This window comes from Belonocnema kinseyi, chromosome 10 (genome assembly GCF_010883055.1).
Source record: "Belonocnema kinseyi isolate 2016_QV_RU_SX_M_011 chromosome 10, B_treatae_v1, whole genome shotgun sequence".
Lineage (NCBI taxonomy): Eukaryota > Metazoa > Arthropoda > Insecta > Hymenoptera > Cynipidae > Belonocnema > Belonocnema kinseyi.
This window is the reverse complement of record NC_046666.1, coordinates 28,625,886-28,644,635: the sequence shown is the minus strand read 5'-3', so window position 1 is coordinate 28,644,635 and position 18,750 is coordinate 28,625,886. Positions and strand designations below refer to the sequence as shown.

The following is an 18,750-nucleotide window of genomic DNA, read 5'->3' as shown; positions in this document are numbered from 1 at the left end:
TAAAGTAATTTCAGAAAATTGAAGTTTTAACAGAATTAATTAATAAATATTCAATCATTTCAAAACAAAAAGCATGAAACAAATTTTTTAAATTATAAATTCAAATAATTCAAAGCTTTAAAAAATTATGTTAATTGAAACATTGAAATAATTCTCACTTTATATATTTTTTAAATGTGAAATTGTTTTTGTTTAAATTTAAATAATTAAACGCTTTTAGCGAATTCTAAAAAATATAAATTTAAGCAGAATCACTTTATTATTAATTAATGAATAAAGAAAATAAAAATCATTTAATAATTATTTTCATTTAAATGTATGTACATATAAATTTGAAAATCAAAATAAATAATAAATTTATGTTCATAGTTAAACGATATTTAACTTCAATCTTTCTTGTATTTAATATAGTGACCCAAGTTAATTAGCTAATAATAATTAACCAGTAAATAAAATAAAAAGCAATTAATTGATTATTTTTATTAACTAATTTTTACTTTATGTATTTTTTTTTAATTTGTACTTTCCTTTCTGTTACTTGGATTTAATAATCAAATAATAATCAATTAATTAGTTTAAAAGATCCAAAATCATTCAAGAATTATTTTTATTAACAAATGTGAATGTTTCTTATTTTATAGTTTACTTTAAACTCAAAATTGCATTTCTCAAAAAGTATATTTATTTTTTCAGTTTACCTTTAAAACTAATTCCAGGAAAAATGTAAATATATGTACAAGTAATTTTGAAAAATTAATTCCAAAAATTAATTCCAAAATTTTGTATTCAAATGTTCAATCACGTACACGTATAAACTGGAAGGTGTTAACACTTTTCAACTAAATAACTTTAAGTTTAATGAATTTAAATTGCAAAATTCGAAATTTTAAACATTCATAAATTATATAGTTCAAAGATTTAGATTAAGTTCCAAAAATATAAATCCACGTCATCATTTTCAATGCTCTAAATTCAAGAATAAATCGATGAACTTTAAAAATGTTTAAAATTATATTATTAAGGTATTTTAGGAGGCTAGAAAAATTAAAAATTCAAATTTTTTTTATAATTGAAAATTCTTAAATCAGTAGTTAAATTCAGGGTGGCCGTTTTAATCAATGGAAAAAATTCCCGCTCGTTAGCCAATTTTTTCACTATTCGCAAACATTTTTCACGGTCAATGAAACTTAAAAATCGAACTCTTTCAAACCAAAAAAATTCAAAAAATTATTTGAAATGTTTTCTCTTAACTGAAAAATCGTTTCTGTGTGAAAAATAAACTACTTTCTTTAAAATCAAATCACTTGTTGAAAATTAAATTTCTGGACGAAAATTCATATCTTTCGGTTGAGAATTAAATATTTTATCTAAAATTTGTCAATTTGGTTTAAAAACAATATATTTTTTATAGATTTCTTATGATTTTCTGATTGAAAATTCTGATAGAAAATGCATGGTTGGAAAATTTTTTTTTTTCTAAAATCTTAGGTTGAAAATTTAAAAAATTGATAGAAATATTTTCTCTTAACTGAAAAATCTTGTATGTATGAAAATTGAACTATTTAGTTTAAAATCCAACTTCGTGTTGAAAATTAAATTTCTGGTTAAAAAATTCATTTTTGTTGTTCAAAATTAAACAATATGTAGAAAATGTGTCAACTTGGTTGTAAAAAATCTTTTTTTTTTAAGATTTCACAATTTTCTGATTGAAAATTTAACTAGCTTGTAGAAAATGAATGGTTAAAAATTAACTGCTTCTTTGAACATTCTTGTCTTCAAAGTTAAAAAAATTCATTGGAATTTTTTCTCCGGTCTGAAAAATGTTTTATTTGTGAAAATTGAATATAATTTTTAAAATCAAACTTCTTTCTAAAAAATAAATTTCTGGTTGAAAATTTATATTTTTGTGTTGAAAATTAAATATTTTGTAGAAAATGTGTCTATTTAGTTAAAAAAAAATTTCTTTTTTTATATATTTCATATGATTTTCTGATTGAAATTTTTTAATGTTTTGTAGAAAATGCATGGTTGAAAATTAATTTTTTTGTGTAAATTCTTGGCTTGAAAACTACAAAAATTTATAGAAATTTTTTCTTTCAACTGAAAAATCTTTTATGTATGAAAATTGAACTATTTTGTTTGAAGTTAAATTTCTGATTGAAAATTCATATTTTTGGTTTAAAAATGAAACATTTGGTAAAAAATTTGTCAATTTCGTTGAAATTTTTGGTACATTTCATATTGTTTTCTAATTGAAAAATTAAACTGTTTTAATGTAGCCAATGCATGGATGAAAAAAATTTTTTTTTTTAAATTCCTGGCTTGAAAATTAAAAAAATTGATTGAAACTTTTTTTCTTGACTGAAGAATCTTTTATGGTTGAAAATTTATTTTCCGTTTAAAAATTTAAGTTTTTTGTAATAATTTCGGCTATTTCGCTCGAAAATTTAACAATTTGGAAGAAAAAACAAATATTTGTTTGAAAATTCAACTGTTTTGTGGAAAAATGAAATATTAAAAAAAAAAACTTTATGCCTAACAATTTATTTTTTCCGTTTGAAATTTTCACTTTCTTGTAGAAAATTCGGTGTTTTGGCTTAGAAATTGAACAAAATTTATTGAAATTTTTTCTCTTTTACATCACTAAAAATCTTTAATGATTGAAAAATTGACTATTTATTCGAAAATAACCGATGGTTGAAAATTGAAATACTTTGTTTAAATTTTTATCTTTTTTATGTCTTAAAAATTAACTTTCTGGTTAAAATTTTATATTTTAGGCCTGAAAATTGAGTTTACTTGTAAAAAATCGAATTTTTTAAATTAAAAATCCAATAATCAGGATGACATTTTTTTTCTAAACTAAAAAACCTTTCAAGATTAATAATATAACTATCTTACAGAAAATTTATTTTTTTGTTTTGGAGATTGACTTTTTTGTTAAAAATTCAAATTAGTTTTTTTTTGTAGACAAATCAATTAGTTTGTTAAAAATTTATATTTTTTTCGTCATTCTACCTTGAAAATTCAACAATTTGTTTAGAAGTTTTTGTCTTTCTTGACTCAAAAATCATTCACGGTTAAAAATTCGTTCTTTTTCTGTTAAAATTTAATCTTTTTGTTAAAAATTAACCTGTTTTGTAGAAAAATCAGTTTATTCTCTTAAAAATAAAAAAATTTGGTTGAAATTATTTCAGCTTCGTGACACAAGAATCTTTTATGGTCGAAAATTGAACTATTTTTTCGAAACTTCGTTCTTTTTTTTCTGTTGCAAATTAACTTTCTCATTAAAATGTTATATTTTTGGGCCTTAATTTTTATTTTTGAATGAAAATACTTTTTTTGGGTTGAAATCTCAAGTATTACATTTCTTGTTTAGAATTCGTCTTTTTTTTAAAGTCCAATTATTTTGTTTAAAGTTGAACTTGTTTGTTAGATTTTTTTTATAGTTATAATTTTAGTTCATAATGCATCACTTCCTTTAAAAATTTGTTTTTTTGATTAAAAAATGTATCTCAAGGGTTGAAAATTCTTCTATTTGGTTATAAAAACTAATCTATTTTGTTAAAAATTCAAATTTTTTTACTTGAAATATAAATAATTAAAAGCTTTTTAATTTTAATTTGTTATTAGTAGCAGAAATATCATTCTGCTTATTATTTATTTTATTAATTATAATTTATTAATATTAATAATATATTAATAAATATATTTTTTAAATATTTCTATTATTTTTATAATATAATATTTTATTTTATTAATTAAACATTTATTTTTTATTATTTATGCATTATTATTTATTTTATTAACTATTTGAATTAAACCAATTTTCTTAAAATTTATGAAAAAATTTAGAAGATTATAAGACAATTTTTTACATTTTTATTCGTTTTTTCAAAATCATTCAAAAAGACTCCATTTTTTCCTGATAGTCTGTAAAAATCCTATAAAATACAATATCTTAAATATCTTCTAGATTTTTTTTCTACACATCTGAAATACTCGAAAATCATTTTTTTAATTTTCTCAATAATCTCATAAAAATTACATTTATATAAATTTAGAAACGAACCGATAATTATTTTCTTATTCCTAATTTTCAAAATGTAATTTCAACTCAAATTTAAGCGCTAAAAAAATTTGTTAACCAATTTTTATTTGAAATTTTATATTGTATTATTATTAACATTATTTTAATTATTTATTACATTATTATATATTATTATATTCACTGTTACATGAAAATATTTTTTTATTTATTTCTATACAATACTTCATTTTTTAAAACTTTTTTTTTATTTAGAAAGCGTCTATTATATTTTTAAATATAAAAGAAAAAATTTTACGTAACGTAAGATAACGTAAGAAAATAAAAAATACACATATCTCAACAAAAAAATCACTTTCATCCAAATATTTAATTTTCTAACGAAATATTTGAATTTTCTACACGAAGAGAAAACTAATTTGAAACAAAAAAGGTTAAATTTTCAACCAAATAAATCAATTTTAAACTGAAAATTATTAATCTTCTACCAAACAGATGAATTTTTGAAAACATAGGTCCAATTTTTAACCAAGTAGTTAAATTTTCCACCCAAAAGTACGAATTAAAAAAAAAGAGTTAGATTCAAAACAAATGAGTAAATTTTAAACGAAATAGTTGCATTTTTTTTTTATTTACAACGAAAAATTTTATAGTTAATATTTTTTCAACCAAAAAAAGATTTTTAACAAAAAAAAGTTTAATTTTTAACCCAAAATTAATGATTTTTCTACCAAAACAATTTAACTTTTAACCCAAAGATTAATTTTTAACCAGTTAAATGAATTTTTTTCTAAAAACTAAAAATTTTCAAACAAAAAATTGAATAATTACAATTCCACTTTTAAAAAAATCATTTCTAACGAGAAAATAGTCGATTTTTTAACAAAAGAGTTGAATTTTCAATCAAAAACAGATTTTTCTGTCAGTAAATAAAAAATCTCTAAACCAGATGTTGAATTTGAAATCCAAAAAGATGGATTTCCTGCACCACAGTTGAGCCCCCCCCCCCCCCCAATAAACTTTTACAACGAAATTTAATTTTTAAACAAGAAAAAAGTAATTTTAAACAAAAAGAGTTAAATTTTAAGCCAAAAAAGATTTTTCAGTTAATAAATACAAAAATTCTGACTAAATTTTTAACAACAAAGATCAATTTTCAACCAAGAAAGAAAGAGATTTTCAACAAAAAAGTTGAATTTTCACAAGAAAAAAAAAGATTTTTCAGTTACTGAATAAAAAAATTATAATCCAAAATGTTTGATTTTCAAGTCAAAATGTTGAATTTTAAAACCAAAAAGACAAATTTTCCGAAAAACAATTTAGTTTTAAACCAAATGAAATAATTTTTTAACAACAACGTTTAATTTTCAACAAAGAGAGAAAGGAATCTTTAACTTAACAATATTTTTCAATCAATAACTACAAAATTTTGCATCTAAAATGTTGAATTTTCAAATAAAAAAGACACATTTCCCGTAAAACATTTAAGCTTTAACGTGAAAAAAAGTTTTAAAAATCGATTCTAATTTTCAACCCAGAAAAAATTGTCTTTCTTAACGAATAAGTTGCATTTTCAACCAAAAACGATTTTTGAGTCAATAAATAAAAAAATTGTTGAATTTTTAAGCAAAAAAAAAAAAGATTTCCCGCAAAATAGTTCAGTTTTCAATCCAAATGAAATAAATTTTTAAGAAAAAAGTTCAGTTTTTTAAATCAAGAAAAAAAGAAATCTTCAACCAAATTTAAAAAAAAATAAATACAAAACTTCGCTTCCAAAATGTGGAATTTTCAAGTAAAGAAGGCAAATTGCTTGCAAAAAATTTGAGCTTTCAAACCGAAAAATGTTTTAGCAAAAAGTTTAATTTGTAACCATGAAAAAAAGGAATTTTCAACAAAAGAGTAGAATTTTCACAAAAAAAAAGATTTTTCAGTTACTGAATAAAAAAATTAGAATCCAAAATGTTCAATTGTCAAGTCAAAATATTGAATTTTAAAACCAAAAAGACAAATTTACCACAAAACAGTTTAGTTATCCCGAATAAAATGATTTCTTAACAAAAAAAGTTTTATTTTTAACAAAGAAAAAAAGTAATCTTTAACCAAACAAAATTTTTCAATCAATAAATACAAAACATCGCATCTAAAATGTTGAATTTTCAAATAAAAAGGACAAGTTTCCGGCGAAACAGTTGAGATTTAACACATAAAAAAGTTTTAAAAAAGGAGTGTAATTTTCAATCCAGAAAAAAAAATTTTGTAACAAAACAGTTGAATTTTCAACCAAAAATGATTTTTGAGTCAATAAATAAAAAAATCGTAATCCAAAATGTTAAATTTTTAAGCCAAAAATACCATTTTTTACCAAAATGTTGAATTTGCAAGCAAAAAAGGCAAATTTCCCACGAAACATTTGAGCTTTCAACCCAAAAAAAAAGTTTTTTTAACGAAAAGTTTAATTTTTAACCAAGCAAAAAAGGAATTTTCAACAAAAGAGTTGAATTTTCAACCAAAAAAGATTTTTAAGTTACTAAATAAAAATATTATAATCCAAAACGTTCAATTTTCAAGACAAAGACAAATTTCTCGCAAAACAGTTTTGTTTTCAACCCGAATGAAATGATTTTTTGCCAAAAAAAGGTTTCATTAAAAAAAAGGAATCTTTAAACAAACAACATTTTTCAATCAATAAACACAAAACTTCGCATCTAAAATATTGAATTTTTAAATAAAGACAAATTTCCCGCAAAACAGTGGAGCTTTAAAACGAAAACAAAGTTTTAAAAAAAAGTGTAATTTTCCACCCAGAAAAAAAGGGATCCTCAACAAAATTTGAAAAAAAATACAAAACTTCGCATCGAAAATATTGAATTTTCCATAAAAAAGGCGAATTTTCAGCGAAATCATCAAGCTCTCACGTCGAAAAAAAAGAATTTTTTAACAAAAACTTCAATTTTCAATCAAGAAAAAAAGAAATTTTATAACCCAAAAAAAATTTTTTAGTCAATAAATAAAAAAATTATATTTCAAAATAATGAAATTTTAAGCCAAAAGACCCGTTTCCTACAAAAAAGTTGAGTTTTTAAGACGAAAAAATTTAATTTTCAACTGTAAAAAATCTATATAAAATCATTTTTAACTGAAAAAAAAAAAATTTTTTAACAAAATAGTTACATTTTCAACCAAAGAAATGAATTTTCAATTAAAATTATGAATCCTAAATAAAAAAAAAACAAGAATTTTTAACAACCAAGTATAATTTTGAACCAAGAAAAAAGGAATTTACAACAAAAGAGTTGAATTTTCACTAAAAAAAAATGTTTCAGTCAAAAAAAAAAAAACTTTTAATCCAAAATGTTGAATTTTCGAGTTAAAAAAAAAAATCAATTTCCTGCAAAACATTTGAGTTTTTAACCCCGAAAAATGAACTTTTAACAACAAAGTTTACTTTTCAACCATGAAAAAAAGGAATTTTCAACCAAAAAAGATTTTTCAGTCAATAAATAAAAAGCTTTGAATTCAAAATGTTGAATTTTTCAGCAAAAAAATAAAATAAAATTTCCCGCAAAACAGTTTAGTTTCCAACCCGGATGAAATAAATTTTTAACAAAAAAGTTTAATTTTATCTAAGAAAAAAATGGAATCTTCAACAAAATTTCAAAACGAATACAAAACTTCGCATCCAAAATATAAGTTTTCAAGAAAAAAAGACAAATTTCCCGCGAAACAATCAAGCTTTTAACAAAAAAAAAATATTTTTTAACAAAAACTTCAATTTTTAACCAAGGAAAAAAATTTTGGCCAAAAAAACCGGTTTCCTGCAAAACAGTTGAGTTTTTAACCCGAAAAAAATTTTATTTCACAAAAAAATTAAATTTTATAACTCTAAAATATATATACAAAATAATTGTTTACTAAAAAAAGAACGTTTTTTTAAACAAAATAGTTACCTTTTTCAACCTAGGAAATGACTTATTAATTAAAATGAAGTATCTTCAATAAAAAAAATTAATTTTGAAAAAAAATCAGGAAAAAAATACTAAAAAAAAAATTTCAACCAAAAATAGAATAGTTCAAATGTTTGAGAAATGAATTTAGAAAAGGAATTTCTAATCGAAAAAAAAAGAATTTTTAAACAAGGAGATTAAGTTTCAAAGAAAAAAATTATTTTCTACCGAAAAAAAACCAAGTTCTTACCAAAAAACGTGAATTTCAGTGGTAGAGTTGAATTTTAAATTAAAAAAATACAAATTTGCATTTAAATTATTGAATTTTGAACAAGGAAATATCAGTTTTCAACCAAAAAATTGAATAATTGAATTTTTAGTTAAAAAAATTGATTTTCAACAAATTGATTACACTTGGAATCAGAGATGAATTTAAAATTTAAAATGATAAATCTTCATCCAAAAAAATTACTTTTTAACAAGAGTTTTACTTTGAAGTTTTACATTTAAAAAAATATAATTGCCAACTTCATTATTAATTAAAAAAGTACTCTAAGATACTAGGAAAGCTGATAAAATTAATTTTTTTCAATGACTGAAAAATTTTTCAACCTAGAAAATTAAACTATTTTTTTTTCTTAAATTAAATTTCTTGTTGAAAATTCATATTTTTGGGTTGAAAATTAAACTGTTTTACAGAAAATTTTTCCCTCTGGTTAAAAATGAACTTTTTTGTAGATAATTCATATTTTTCGGTTTAAAATTTAATTGTTTTGAAGAAATTTCGGTTTTTGGCATAAAAATTGAAAAAATTATTCACAGTTTTTTCTGAACTGAAAATTTTTTTGTTGAAAATGGAACTATTTTGTTTAAAATTAATCTTCTCGCTGAAATTTAAATTTTTGGTTGGAAATTAAATTTCTTTTTCAGAATTTATATTTTTCGTTTAAAAAATTAAACTGTTTTGCGGGAAAATGCATTATTAAAAATTAATTTTTCTTTATTGAAAACTAATTCGCAACGAACAATGTAAATAAATTTTCTACTTCTGAAATATTTCTTCTTTGAAATACTACTTGTACTCTAAAAAAAACTGCTTGAAATACTTTCTTTATTTAAAATTTAGAAGAGAGAACTTTTAAATCGTGAAGAAATCTGAAATAAATTCCCCGATTTTTAATTAAATTTCCGGTTATTTTGGCCCGGCAACTACCAAGAATCAAGAACAAACAAAAAGAGTTTATATTATGCGCAGCCAAGTCAGTTTCGGTTGATAAGAATCGAATTAATATCATGTTACCACACTGCTACGGACTGAACGCCAAAAAAATCTGATAAATTATTCCTTCCTCTCAAAATATTGACTTTTAAATTTTTTAAATTTAGATTATAGTCCAAGCGGACCAAAAAACAATAAAGAAAACATTTATAATATTTCAGATATCAAAAAAAGAATGTAGGAGATTAAAAAAAATATATTTTTTATTTTACAGGATTTTGCAAATTATTAGATTTAGGGCTTTTATAATTTCAGAAAAAATTCTTAATATTCCATAAGTTTTCGGAAATGTTTCCAAGGTTTGAAATATTTTAAATCTATGCAAAGCCTCTTGAATTCCTAAAAATATTTTCAAATGAATCCAATTTATCTTGAAATTTTGAAAAATCATTTAAAATGTAAAAAAATCAAACTCAAAATATTCAAAAAATTTCTTACAAATATGAAGAAAATTATCAAAGATTTTTGAATATTTCAGATTCGTCAATAAAAAATCTAGTTTAAAAAAATCATATTTTACGAGATTTTACAAAATAATAGGAAAAGTTCGAGCCCTTTTAAATAAATATACATACAATGCCTCTTAAATTCTCAAAAATAATTTTATCTGCCTGGAATTTTTCTTTAAATTTTGAATTTTTATTTTTTTTTAGTATTACCAAATTGAAAAATTTTGCTTTTTGAAATATTCTACTCTTTTTCAAAATTAAAAAAAAAATATTTGATGTTTCAAAATCTTTTTGAATTTTCTCCTAAAGCCCATTTTTCAAATGAAAAAATCGAAAAAAATTGTTTTGAAAACCTAAAGAATTTATCTCTTTATCCTGAATTTTGAAAAAAGTCCTAAAATATCTTATAAATTTTCATTGTTTTTTAATCGTTTCAAAACTTCTGAATGTCTCTTAAATCTACTCAAATTTGTTCTAAAATTATATATTATGGCACGAAGTTGCTTTAAAAACTTTTAAATCCTTTTTTTTTTAATTTTATAAAATTATTTGAAACGTTTTTCCCCTTTTTCCCTTCATCTTTTATATTATTTAACAAAATTAGATTTTAAGATCAAATTACGCAAATTATTCCTGTAACATTGAATAAACCAATTAAAAATTTATTGAAATTATATTTCATTTTAAATTTGTAAATAATTTTAAAATATGAATATAATATTATTTTAAAAATTATAAGCATGTATAACATAATATTATTAAGCTTTATAATTTCCAAATACATAAATCATAATAATATTATTATTATAACTAAAACGTGAAAAAAAAATGTTGTTAATGACTCAATGATGTAAAATTTAAAATTAATATAGCTCCAATATTAAATAGTTAATAAATTTTTATTAGATAACGTTAAAATAAAAATACGGTATTATTTAATTTTAATCTATAAATAACAAGTTTTTTAACATTAAATCATTAACATAATAAAAATATAAATATAATAAATTTATTTAATTGTAATTTAGCTTATAATATCTCAAGGTTTTTATCAAATTTTTTATTATAATTTATATAATAATATTATTAAACTTAATGATTTTGCAATATATCTATTAATTTAATAATCGTGTATATTATTTCAAACAATAAAATTTCAAGATAAACTTTAAATAATTATTCCTGTAACATTGAAAAAACCAATAAAAAATTTATTAAAATTATAATTATTAATTATAATTATAATTATTTAATTTTAATTTTGTACATAATTTTAAAGTATAAAATATAAATATAATATGGTTATAAAAAATTTTATCATTTTAAACAATTTTAAGTTAGAAACATTAAAAATTGAACGATTAATTTTTTGTATAAACTGAAAACTTCTTAAATTAAAATTTAAATTATTCTTATTTTAAATTGTTTAAAAATCCTTAAAATGCTTCAAAATTTTATTTCAAAATCTTAAAACATTTACGTGTTGTTTTCCAATTATTCAAATTTTAAATGATTTAAAAATTATTTACAGCACTTCTAAAAATCTTTTCAAATGATTCTAACTTTTCTGATTTTTTTTAGTTCTTTCTAATTAAAAAATAATTAATTAAAATCTTCCACATTAATTTTTGATAATTTTGTAAATCTCTCTAAATCATTTCAAATATTCACTTCAAATTAACTTTTCAAAATAAAAAATCATTTTCAATTTTTCGCAAGAAAATATTTTTTATTTTTCTGAAGCCTTTCAAAATTCTTAAAAAGCTTCGAAATTTTTTGTTCGAATTTTTCTTATGATTAATCGGTCTTCAATTTTTATTTAGACATCAAAATTCAAAGATTTGACTCACAAATTAAATTTTGTTAACTTTAAGAATAAACATTCTAACGTTTAAAGTTTAGTTTTTATTATTTAATTTATAATAACTGATTTTAAATAAAATCAGATATTTCTAAATATTAACATATTTTTATTTTTCCTAATTTAAAAATTTCCAATGGAATATGGTTTAAAAATTGAATATTTTAGACTTAAATAATATTTTTAATTTAATAAAAGTTTTTAATTATGAATATATTATTTTTAACTTATTTAGAATTTTTTAATATTTAATAAAGTTTTAATCTGGCATTTATATTTGTTTAACTAATAATGATTTTTTTTATCTGAAACCTTCAATTTTAAACGCTTTGAATTTTTATTTCTAAATTAAAATTTTTTTTTAATTGTCGAAATTATAAAATTCCCGAAATACAAAAACCCCGACTTGAAGAATTTTCGAATAATAAAATTCCCGAATAATTTATAAGATTACTGAATTTGAAAGTTCCCAAATAAAAAAATTTCCGAAACAAACTGGGGAATTAAATCAAAATCTTTTGACAAAAAAGAACTTTTCTTAATGTTCGATGTATTTTTCTAAAATTATTGTTTAAATTCGAAACAACGATAGTTGAAAAAAATCATTTCTCAATCTAATAACAGAATTTTTATTACAACTGTAATCATTTTTAAAAAAATTCTATTCACATTATAAAAAAAAAACTTAAATTGACAAATTTTATTTTCAATTATTATTATAAACTTAAAGAATAATTTTTTTATATAACTAAAAATTTAAAAAATTCTTTGATTAAAATACTGTATTATTTTAGATACTTTTATTAAATAAATAATATTGATTTAAAAAAAATTTTTAATTGATTAAATAAGAGAATTTACAATTTTCTTTTTTTAATTCGGAAATTTTTTGTGGGGAATTTTATTATTTTAAAATTAGGTAATATTATAAACAGTCGAGAATTATAAAATTCGGTAATATCCTAAATTTTTCGAGAATTTAATTTAAGAGAAAATTTTAAAATTTTAAAAGTAGTAATTTTTTGTGAAAATTAATATACTTTAAAAACGGTGAAAAATATTGAAAAGTATTACAGGATCCTTTTGTAAAATGCTTGAAGAGGAACAACTTTGCTGTGAGATTTTTCTTTCTATCTCACGTATTTTTTGAAAAAAAAATGAACATTTTCTCAGAAAAATCTCCACCATGTTGTTAATTTTCCAAATATTTCTTCTGAAAAAATAGAGCATTTCAGAAAAAATATTCCATTTATAAACGGTTTATGTCAGATGAAAATTTGGTCCTCGTTCCTGTTTTAGTGATTTTGAAATAGAAAAAATAAACAAAATTAATTTAATATTTATAAAATATTATATTACCTGAATGAGCTTTGTTTCGATGAAGAGCGAGGGACCTTTTTTTACCGAATATAATGTCGCAATCAGGACACTGATACCTAAACAAAATCATAATTTAAAAAAATAAATAAAAAATAAATATATTTTAAAAAATTAAATAATTTTTGTAATTTCTTATGGAAATTTTAAATCCTTTAAGTTATTATTCTACACGGAAAATTCTCGAAAAAAACCATAGTTTTGACTCCTATTTTCCAAAAGAACTACAATTTTGACTTCGAATGAGGAATGTTCAAAAAAATTATTATTCTGATTCAGAACAAGTAATTTTCGAAAATTATCATTTTTAATTTAAACAGGAAATTTAGAAATTTAAATTAAAATGTTTTAAAATCTACGGAAAAATCTTCGGCATTTTTAAATGCCGAAAAATAATTCAAACTATTTTAACTATTCAAAATCCCATAAAACTTTTGAAAGCTCTCGAAAATTCCTGAGAATTTAAAAAAAAATCTATTAAGTCTTTGGAATTCATTCAAGTTGTTGAAATGTTGCTTGGAATATTCTAAAATATCCTAAAAATTATGAAATTCCTTGAAAAGCCTTGATATTATTGAAATTTATTGAAAATTCTTCGGAATTTCTCTAAAATCCTTAGAAATTTTTGGAATTCCTTTAAATTATTGGTATCTATTCAAAAATATTTGGAATTTTTTTAAACGCCATAAAATATTTTAAATCCTTTCAAATATTTTTAAATCCCTTAAAATGTTTTAGAGCTCTTGAAAATTCATTGGAATTTTTAAAAATTCTTTAAAATCTTCAAAAATTCTCTGAAGGGTTTATAATCCTATTAAATTATTAAAATCTATTTTTAAATCCTAGAATTTTTTGCAAATATCTTAAAATATTTCAAATTTGTTGAAATATTTTTAAATCCTTTAAAACTTTTTTAACCTATTGAAAATTCCTTGGAATTTTAAAAAATTCTCTACAATCTTAAAAACGTTTTGGAATTCCTTCAAATTATTGAAATCTATTCAAAAAGACATCGATTTTTTTAAACATCGTAAAATATGTCAAATAATTTCAAGTGATTCTTGAAAATTTCTTAAATTTTCTTAAAATTAAATTAAAAATTAAAAATTTGTTCAAAATCTTTTAAAATGGTCTAAAATCTTTTAAATCCTTTGGAATCCCTTTAAATTATTGAAATCTATTTTAAAATCCTGGAATTTGTTTAAAATACCTTAAAATATTTTTAATTCGTTGAAATATTTCTTAAATCATTTGAAACTTTTTTAAGATCTTGAAAATTCCTTGAAATTAAAAAAATGTAATCTTTAAACATTCTCGAAACTGTTTTAAATCCTTTGGAATTCCATTAAATTATTCAAATTATTTCAAAAACCATGGATTTTTTTTAATATCATAAAATTTTTTAAATCCTTTGAAACTTTTTTAACTTATTGAAAATTCCTTGGTATTTTTAAGAATTCTCTAAAAGTTTAAAAATATTTTGGAATTCCTTAAAATTATTGAAATCTATTCAAAAAGCGATGGATTTTTTTTAAATGCAATAAAATACGTCAAATCCTTTAAAGTATTCTTGAATCCTTCAAAACTTTTTAAAGTTCTTGAAAATTTCTTTTGGATTTAAAAAAATTTGGAATTCCATTAAATTATTGAAATCTATTTTGAAAACCCTCGAATTTTTATTCAAAAATCTTAAAAATTTTTAAATCCTTTCAAATATTTTAAAAACAAATTCTTTCAAGTATTTTTAAATCTTTTGAAACTTTTTTAAAAAATGCGCTCGATGTTTTCCAAGTACCCTAAAATCCTTTGAAATACCTGTAAATTATTTTGAAATATTTCAGAATATTTTAATACATTCCATGGATTTTTGAAAAGACTTAAATATGTTGAAGAAATTCCAAACAATTTCAATTATTTTAGAGAATTTTTGTTAATTCCAAGAAATTTTCACAAGCTTAAAAAAGTTTTGAAGGATTTCAAAATATTTCAAAAGATTGAAATTTTTTAGAATATTTAAAAAAAATTTAGGACTTTTAAAAACAGTTTTCAATCATTTGAAGGAATTCCAAACGATTTTTAAGATTTCAGAGAATTAAAATAACTCCCAGGAATTTTCAAGAGTTTTCAAAATTTTTTAGAGGATTTCAAAACATTTGGAATGTTTTAGAATATTTTCAAAAATCCTTGAGATTTTTAAAATTCCAAGGGGATTCAACGGTTCTAGAGATTTTTTAGAAATTTCCTGGAATTTTCAAGAGCTTAAAAAAGTTTCGAAAGATTTTAAAATATTTTAGGATATTATAAATTTTTCCAGGATTAAAAAAATATATATATTTCAATATTTGAAGGAATTCCAAACGATTTTAAACATTTCAGAGAACATTTAAAAATTCAAATTTTTAAAATATTCGAAGGATTTGATAATATTTAAAAAGATTAAAAATATTTTCGATTATTTTAAAATTTTCGAAAAATTCTTAAAAATAGATTTCAATAATTTGAAAGAATTTGAAGGTATTTTGGAAAATTTATTAAGATTACATTTTTCTAATTATAAGGAATTTTCAAGAGTTTAAAAGAATTTCAAGAAATTTTAAAACATTTGAAATTTTTCAGAATATTCTGAAAAATCCTAGGAAATTTTTAAATAGATTTCAATCATTATAAACAGTTACAATGGATTTGAAAGATTTTAGAGAATTTTTAGAGAATTATTTTAAATTCCAAAGCTTTAAAAAATTTCAAGGTACATAAAATATTTGAAATATTTTTAAATATTTTAATAGATTCAAGGAATTTTCAAAGCTTTAAAAATTTTCAACGAATTTCAAATACTATAGGATATTCTGAAAAAATTCTATGGATTTTTTAATAGATTTAAATAAGCTAAAGAAATTCCAAACTATTTTCATGATTTTAGAGAATTTTTATTAATTCCAAGAAATTTTTAAATAATTTTTAACGCTTAAAAAAAGTTTCGAAGGATTTCAAAATATTTGAAAGGATTGGAATATTTTAGGATATTTTCAAAAACCCTTAGTTTTTTTTAAAGATTTGAATAATTTGAAGGAATTACAAAGGATTTTAAAGATTGTATAGATTTTTTAAAAATCAAAAATAATTTTCAAAAGCTTTTAAAATTTCAAAGAATTTCAAAATATTTGAAAAGATATGAAATATTTTCAGTTATTTAAAAAATTTAGAGGATTTTTAAAAATAGATTTCAATAATTCGAAGGAATTCCAAAGAATTTGAAAGATTTTAAGACAATTTTTAATAATTCCAAGGAATCTTCAAGAACTTGAAAAAGTTTCAAAGAATTTGAAAATATTTGAAAAGTTTTTAAATATTTTAGGATATTTAAAAAATTTCATGGCTTTTTTAAAATAGATTTCAATAATTTAAATGAATTCCAAACAATTTCAAATATTTTAGAGAATTAAAAAAAAATCCCAGGAATTTTCAAGAGCTTTAAGAAGTTTAAAAGTATTGAAAATATTTTAGGACATTTTAAAAAACCCCAGGTATTTTTGAAAAGATTTTAATAATTTTAATGAAAAATCCCATGAAGTTTTTTTAAAACAAATTTTAATGATTAAAAGGAATTCCAAAGGATTTGAAACATTTTAGAGAATGTATAAATATTCAAAGGAATTTTCGAAAGTTTGGAAGGATTTAAAAATATTTAAAGAGATTAAAAATATTTTCGGTTATTTAAAAATTTTCGAACATTTAAAAAATATATATTTCAATAAATTGAAGGAATTCCATGGGATTCTGGAGAATTTAATAAGATTAAATTTTGTATGTTTATAAGGAATTTTCAAGAGTTTAACAAAATTTTAAGATTTCAAAATATTAAAAATATTTTAGGATATTCCAAAAGATTCCAAGGATTTTTGAATAACTTTCAATAATTTCAAGGAATTGCTAAAGATTTTAGGAATTTTTAATAGTTCAAAAAAGTTTCAAAGGACTTCAAAATATTTGAAAGGATTTGAAATATTTCAGGATATTTTAAAATTTTCGAAGGACTTTGAACATTCGAGGGAATTTTGAAAAAAATTTCTCAGAAATTTTTAAAAGCTTTAAAAAAATTCCAAGGGATTTCAAAATATTTGAAATATTTTGGGATATTCTAAAAAATCCAAGGGAACTTTTGAATAGAATTCAATAATTTTAATGAATTCCCAAGGATTTACAAATTTTCGATTTTTAAATAATTTTAAGGAATTTCGAAGAGCTTAAAGAAGTTTCGAAAGATTTCAAAATATTTAAAAGGTTTTAAAATATTTTAAGACATTCAAAAAAATGTCAAGGATTTTTTTTATAGATTTCAATAATTTGAAGGAATTCCAAAGGATTTTGAAGATTTTCAAAGATTTTTAAAGATTTTAGAAAATGTTACAAAATTTCAGGAATTTTTTTTTAATATCCCAGGAATTATCGAGAGCTTCTAATAGTTTTTTAATATTTCAAAATATTTTAAAGAATTTGAGATATTTTTGGATATTCAAAGAAATTCCACGAATTTTTAAATAGATTTACATAATCTAAAAAAATTAGAATTTTAAAGATTTTAGAGAACTTTAAAAAATTTAAAGGAATTTTCAAAAGCATTAAAAGTTTCGAAGAATTTTAAAATATTTAATAGGTTCTCACATATTTTAGGATACTTTGAGAAATTTTAAGGATTAAAAAAAATAAATTTCAATAATTTGAAGTAATTATAAACGATTTTAAATATTTCAGAGAATTTTCTAAAAATTCCCAGGAATTTTCAAGAGCTTCAAAAAGTTTCAAAAGACTTCAAAATATTAGAAATATTTTAGGAGATTTTAAAAGATTTCAAGGATTTTTTTAATAGACTAGAGAATTATTTTAAATACCCACAATTTTTTAAAAGCATTAATAAATGTCAAAGGATTTAAAATATTGAAAATATTTAAGTATATTTTTAAAAAATCCAACTATTTTTGAATAGATTTCAATCATTTAAAAGAAATTCCAAATAATTTTAAAGCTTCTGAAGAATTTTTAAAAATTCCCAGGAATTTTCAAAAGCTTAAAAAAGTTTCCAGAGATTTCAAAATAGAAAAAAATATATTGAATTGATAACAAGGAATTTTGAATATATTTCAATAGTTTAAAGAAATTCTAAAAGATTTTTAAAATGTTAGAGAATTTTTGCAGAAATTCACTTGTTTTAATTCAAAGGAATTTAGATGAAATTCCAATCGATTAAAAAAATTTTAGAGACTTTTTAATCATTTTTTAATAATTCCATTTTAGGTTTCCAGAATTTTTAAATTGCATTACAAAATTTCAAGGGATTTAAAATATTTGAAATATTTTTGAATATTTTAATAGATTCGAAGGAATTTTGAATAGAATTCAATCATTTGAAAAAATTCCAAAAGGTTTTAAAGATATAGAGAATTTTTGAAAATTTTTAAAAATCGTAAAGATTTTTAAAAATTTCCAGGAATTTTCAAAGCTTTCAAAATATTTGAAAAGTTTTAAAATATTTTAGGACATTTTAAAATTTTCAAGGATTTTTATTTAATAGATTTCAATAATTTGAAAGAATTCCAAAGCAATTTGAAAGAATTCCAAAGCATTTTGAAGATTTTAGAGATTTTTAAAATATTTTAGAGAATTATTTTAAATTCTAAAGAATGTGTTTAAAAGCATTAAAAAACTTCTAAGGTTAAAAAATATTTTCAATATTTTTGGATATTTTAATAAATTCCAAGGAATTTTGAATAGATTTTGATAATTTGAAGGAATTT

The 18,750-nt window shown here is 20.1% G+C and overlaps 1 protein-coding gene across 1 annotated transcript in view; it reads right to left on the bottom strand.

The window, feature by feature from the left end:
- The window catches only part of LOC117181791, a 53,190-nt gene that overhangs the window by 19,899 nt on the left and 14,541 nt on the right, over positions 1-18,750 (bottom strand). The window contains exon 3 of the mRNA XM_033374760.1: positions 12,941-13,017. Within this exon, the coding sequence (XP_033230651.1) occupies positions 12,941-13,017 (77 nt within the window). The remainder of the gene's footprint in view (positions 1-12,940; positions 13,018-18,750) is intronic.